The following is a 6,468-nucleotide window of genomic DNA, read 5'->3' on the forward strand; positions in this document are numbered from 1 at the left end:
ACACTGGCTACCGTGGCCAAGAGATTTTTTTTGCCTTTATACTTTTGAGTGTGATGGGGGTCGTAAGCGCACCTTCCACCCCGCCCATTTGAGTTCTATGGTGGGTGTGGCGCTCTAGCCCTTCTCCAAACCCCAATCTTTGTTCTTTTTTCGCTTTAGACCTCACGTGTTGCTTCCAAGTTGACTCTCACACCATTTTCCTCCTTAAGAAGTGAATTTATATCTTCAAAGTACCTACATGCATCATTAACGCCCAATTGAGTCCAACACTTAATAATCCCAATAAGTTGGGATACTCAATACAAAATATCACAAAAAAGCGGTACAAATGCGAATAATGTAATGCCTAAAGACATATAGACATGCCCACATCATGTAGCCACTATCAATCACCCATCTATCCTCCAAACGACCGTGTGTTGACTACAAGCCACCACCATCATCGTCTTTCACGCAAAATCGTGTCAAGACCACCAGCTACTCATTGTTTCCTTTTTCCGTCAACATAAACAATAGAAATACTATCGTCCAAACACCACATATCCATTGTATTTCCTCCATAGCCAACAATGTAACAATCTCCACTCCACCACTTGGCCGCCACACGTTCTCCTTCTTATGTCTCGCTGAAAATGTCTCCACCACCTCTCACCAATGTTGTCATCGAAATAACACTCACAAATCACACAAAATTAGTCCTTCCAACTAGGTAACGACCAGTGGAGCTTGGCTCGAAGTTTTGATCCTGTGTAGTTGTGATTTGTTTTCATTTGGATATATCAAGTTTTCTTGAAAACATCTCAAGAATTTTGAATATCAATTTGAGATACGTGCGGAGACGAATGAGGTAGGTTTCAGCTGATTTTTCAGATTGAAAACTCCTGGTTGAAGACGACTTCATCTTCCTTGTATATCCATGTATATCAGTGTATATCCCATTGTATATTTGTGTATATATTAGTGTATCTCATGAAAATCATGTATATCAAAAATGTATATACATAAAACTCTTATTTGTGATATACACAAATTTACATAATATACATACATGATATACATTATCGTTGTAACATTTTTCAGGTCGATTTCTAGTTCTCAGTTTGGAATTTTGAAACATTGAAGATATTTTGTTTGTGTTTGTAGTAGAAAATGGATTTTTCTTTTTGATGAAGATGATTCTAAAAGATGGCATCGACGGAAGAATACGAGAGACAGATGATGTTTTTTCGTATACACATGTTGGTAATTGGCTGGTCCTCATTCAACTAAATAGAGGAGAGGCGGTGCAGCTTCTGTAGTGGATCACAACCTCTGGCCGGGTAGAGATCACGGTTGACTTGTTGGTTCAAATGCGCTTTTCAGTTCTTTTTAGAAGAGTTGGCTAACAGATGCAAATTATTTTAGGCTACTGTTGCCACACGTAATTCTTGAGTATCAGTTGTTGCTATGATTGGTGTATATGTGTCAATGTCCCTTTAGTATCCTATGCAAAATAAAATTTGAATAAAATAATATCTAGATCGTCAATTATCAATTGTCAACTGTATTTTGATATAGTAAACAATTGGAGATAGAAAAACACTCTTTTTTATTTCACTACTTGGAACGTTGACTTATTGGAGGGGGACGTTACCACCTTTACCTCCAAAAATGCAGAACATTAAAGTTGGCTATAAAAAGAAAAGGGGAAAAAACATTTGCAACACTCGAAATTTTAAAATCACATTTTTGGTACTGTTTTTTTTTTTTTTTTTTTTTTTTTTTTTTTTTAATCTTAGTTCGTTTTCCTGCAATTTTTACGGATTTGGCCATTGGTGCCTGTAAGGGGGCTAAGATTTCCCATTTTGACCATAGCATTTGCAAAATCGGTCAAGAAAGTCGCTGAATTGGAGCTATAAGTGTTAACAATGGAGTTTGTAGATCCTCCACTAAATAGCTGTTGATCAGAATGAAGAAGTCCCTTTTGGATTTGCAAGTTCTTGAAGTAAGCATTGTCAAATGAAGTTGGACTTGTGGTGTCTAGTGGTGAAAGATTGTTGTTACCACCACTCTGTGGACAGTTAGCTTTTACTGATGTTGCAAATGAGGCATTTATATTTGCTTCATTGTATAGACGGTTTCTGAAAGTAGTACACCTAGCTTGGCCTATTGTGTGACTTCCTGCAGTAATATTCCAAGAAACATATGTAACATAAAGTAGAATAATGCCAAATAATCACTAAAGTTGACGAAAAGCGTGAAAAGTACATTGGTATAGATGGATAATCAATTGCTAGGAATATCTATTGGACATATTGACAAGTAGGAAACAAATGGCTATAATTGAGGGTTTAAGTAATATAAACAAACAATTGGATGTACCTTTACAGTATTAATGTAATTTAAACTATTGCAAGGTATTTAGTCTATTCTCAGGTTACCAAATTATGCTTGTTTTAAATATGTTATTGCAGGTGGTGTAAAAGAATTTATGCAGAGTCAGTACACAAAGCTTAAGCTCATGAACTAATTAGAGATTTAAGTTATATAATATTTTTCACTCCATCAATGAAATTTAGCATGTGATAGCTTGTTTAGTAACCATTTTTATCAGGTAACCAATTACTTTATCAAAGAGATTTACTCGTAAATATCTTATAAGTGTATAGAAGTAATCAAGCTCGTTAATTAATGATTTTGGAAAGTTAAACAGACCTGAAAGAACCACCATTTCCCTAGCAGTTAAACCTTTGTTAGAGAAGGAAGAAATGAGGCCACTAAGGTTCAAGGTTGGTGCAGGAATGTTGTTTGCTGCACTTAAACTTGCAGTAGTTGAGTCTCTTTTGCCCAGTAAAACAGTCCAACTAGGACCACCAAGCTGAGAAAATCATCAATTCCACACGTAATTAGAGTCAACAACTTGCTAAGCAAGAAGATTAATTAAACAATCAGCACGTATTATAAGACTAGATCAATTGTTCAAGTCTATGGGGTGTCTATGCTTGCAAAAGAATTAATTTTGAATTAAGTCTTCAGAGTTTGATAAGTATATAATATATTGACTTACTTTGACAACAGAATCTCGTGCTGCAACAGCTAAAATGTCTGCGCAAGATACAACGCCGGCACACGAAGACTCCACTTGAGTTTTGATAGTATCTATGACATCAAATCCTCTTAACGACCCACTATTTGGTCCAGCAGTTTTCTCTCCCGTGAAGTTTGATGTATCATCTAGTAGCACGGATGCATCACAACCCTGATTTGATTATTTAAAAAATGTCACATGTTTATTTGACGTCAAAGGAAAGTTGTTATGAGTATAATTGGTCACACAATAACATATATAGCCATACGCAAGTTTATTTAGCATTGCATGATTGTTTGGTGTATGTGACGGACAGAGGGGTAGAAAAAGTCATCAATCATTTCTTGTCATCTCAAGGTTATCTTAATCTCATGATCATCTATAGTAGCTCCAGTAGTTGACATGAAGAAGAAGACAAGAATTATTAGTTAAGGGGTTATTTTCAAGATTATTGAGGAACTTATTTGTAAGTCAATGGCGTGTAAGTGAAATAAAACTTGCAAAGAGATTTAAATGAGCTAGGAACTATGTAATGTAACATCTCCCCATCTTTTTTGCTCATTAAGACGGTTGGTGATCTTTCATAAGCTTGTAGGCTCCATATTTGGCAAAACACATGACTTGCTGCTCAATAAAACACAGACGCACACTTAACGATCGATATCGATATCTTATACCATACCTACCTAGTGCATGCTACTTTAATCTGAAAAAAAAAAGCGTATGCGACTATTTGAGTTTCATATTTGCCCCTAAATCAACTATGCTTCAATACCAAATTAGTCGGATCAATTATATAAATCTTCATTATCAAATTTAAGGATCATTATAGATTTTTGTTTTAGTCATCCATCTATGAAAATATTAAAGGAAAATTTCTTGTTTGCACAAACATATGCATGCATGGACACTTAAGAAATAAGAAAGTTATATTTAGTAACTGGAGAAAGAAATAAGGTAACTTGCATTAACAAAACAATCATGGAAATGAAGACGAAGTAATGAAGCTCCCATGCGAGCCTCTTTGTTGACCGCAGAATTCACAGCTGTTTTAATAACTGAGAGGACATTCGGACACGAGGAAGAGTAAAAATTGGCGGACAACGATTGAGCAGAGCTCATTCGAAGAAAAAATGGAAATATTATTAGTAGTAACAATGATATCTTAGCCATGGCTACTAAAAAAAGAAGAGTAATAAGGAAGTAGAAGAAGAAGAAGAAGAAGAAGAAGAAGAAGAAGAAGAAGAAGAAAGAAAGAAAGAAAGAAAGACTGAATATTGCTTATGCTTCTTAGTACTGAGTGTAAAATGCAATATGCCCCTTCACATATTTATAGTAGTTGGTGACGGCAGATCGAGTGCACTTACGTGTAACTTTTACTTCTTAATACTTTTCTCTTTTTGAAAATGAAAAAAAAAAAAAAGTTAAAAACAATAAAGTGCGTCAATTATACAAACTTTAAAGAGCCTGATTGGAAATTTCCAGCATACCAAGAGATTTTTTTAAAGCTTCAATGTTCCTAGCCTTTTTGTGTAATTGTTTTTCAAGTTCGCTTAGCTTAATATACTTCTCATCTCAAAATATTCGTCATATTTCGCTTTTCGAAAGTCAAATTACATAAACTTTGACCTGTATTTTAACTTCTTTTTTTTTACCATACTGATATGAGAATAATTGCTATTTATAGTATTTTTCGTATAGTTTTCAAATATCTAAATTTTAATTTTCAAATATTGAATTAATATCTTATTTAAGAGATTAGTCAAATTAACTCTCGAGAAGCGAAACGTAACAAGTAATTTGGGACGGAGGGAGTATAAAGTTACGTGACCTGTGCGTCTTTTTTTATCAATTTGTTGTTGTTTCACTTCATGGTTTCAATCTCATGAGTCATGACTAATGTTATTTTCTAGTAACTGTATTATATGTAGTTGAAATAGTCTCATGCCGACTCCACTTTAGAGGAGCCAATAATGATTCACCACTTACACTTGTCACAACTCAAATAACTCTAATCAGAGGATGTGATGTAGCGGATGGGGATACTTTTCCCTTAATCAGAGGCCTCTGATTCGAGCTCTGGGTATAGAAAAATCTTTGGTAGAGAGCAATTCTCCTGAATAGACCCCACGCGGCGCGAAATCCGGATTAGTCGGGCTCCAATGCAAATACCGGATACCTAATAAAAAAAACTCAAACAACTCGTCGTTTGGAGTGGAAGATAGGAGTACTAGTTAAGCAATCTTCACCTGTCAATTTAAGGGTTATTTGATATTCCCTCTATTTTCATTTACTTGCTAATATATTAAAATATATTTTTTCATGTTAGTTAATTAAGAGATTTTTTTTTTTTTTTTGGTAATGAAATGTGAATTATTACCATAACAAACAAATAAGCATTACATCCTAAGGAGCATCTAGTGTTCTTAACCACCTTCTAGGAAGGTTGTCTTGAAACTACTAGACCTCGAGCCAACAGAACTAGTTACATAATCTCTTAATCAAAATTTGATACCTACGGGCTCTCTTTGAACAATTCAACATGCCTAATCTTTCCCTGACCTCCTTTTGTATCTGTACTGTAACAAACTCTTTATTTACATTTGCTTCCTTGAATATTTTCCAATTTCTTGCTTGCCATGTGTAGTATATCAATGCTCCCCAAATTGCTGTGACTATCTCCTTCTGGAACTGCTTCCATCGTCTTCTTTTAATCCATCTAATTGTGTCATGTACTCCCTGGCATAGTATGGGAATACCCAGCCATGTACTCAGTGTGTTCCTGATTCCTGAAATCCATTGGCAATCAGCAAACAAGTGGCTTTGCGTTTCTATCCTTTGCTACATCACACAGACAGCAGGTCTGATCGTCTACCTGTATGTTCAGCCTCGTTAGTCTCTCTTTGGTAAGCAATCTATTTTGGCATGCTAACCACACAATCATCTTCTGCCTAGGCATCATAATTTTACTCCACACCAGATCAGCTTCCCCAAACCTTGACATAGTCCCCAACATAGTCTCATAGCTTCTTGAAACAGAATAAGCACCTGTTGGGGTAAGTTTATACCTATCTCCTTGATACTAGTCAACCATTTGAGTCTTCAAGGAATTTAACTTCTTCCAGTACCAACTACAATCCCCAGGTGGTATATGTTCCCATATGTTCTCCTCAGACTTTAGATAGATGCCATTAACCCATTTCACCCACAGGATAACTTTTTTGCTTGCCACTTGCCAAAGTAGTTTTCCTACGGAAGCAATGTTCCATTTACTACACCCTTTAATGTTAAGCCCTCCATTCTTCTTCGGCATTCAGATTTTGTCCCATGCTACCAAAGCAATTTTCCTTTTCTCTTCAGAAGCTCCCCATAGAAACTCCCTACATTTTTTGTCTATCTCC

At 35.5% G+C, this 6,468-nt stretch overlaps 1 protein-coding gene across 1 annotated transcript; it reads right to left on the bottom strand.

Moving 5' to 3' along the window:
• Positions 1–1,589: 1,589 nt before the first annotated feature.
• On the bottom strand, positions 1,590–4,301 carry LOC132056882 (cationic peroxidase 1-like). The gene is made up of 4 exons (XM_059449288.1): positions 4,034–4,301; positions 3,047–3,238; positions 2,695–2,857; positions 1,590–2,160 (listed from the first exon to the last, which is right to left on the bottom strand). Exons 1-4 carry the CDS (start codon positions 4,238–4,240, stop codon positions 1,775–1,777), a joined length of 948 nt encoding a protein of 315 aa, XP_059305271.1. The 5' UTR covers positions 4,241–4,301; the 3' UTR covers positions 1,590–1,774.
• Positions 4,302–6,468: the final 2,167 nt, after the last annotated feature.

This window comes from Lycium ferocissimum, chromosome 5 (genome assembly GCF_029784015.1).
Source record: "Lycium ferocissimum isolate CSIRO_LF1 chromosome 5, AGI_CSIRO_Lferr_CH_V1, whole genome shotgun sequence".
Classification (NCBI taxonomy): Eukaryota; Viridiplantae; Streptophyta; class Magnoliopsida; order Solanales; family Solanaceae; genus Lycium; species Lycium ferocissimum.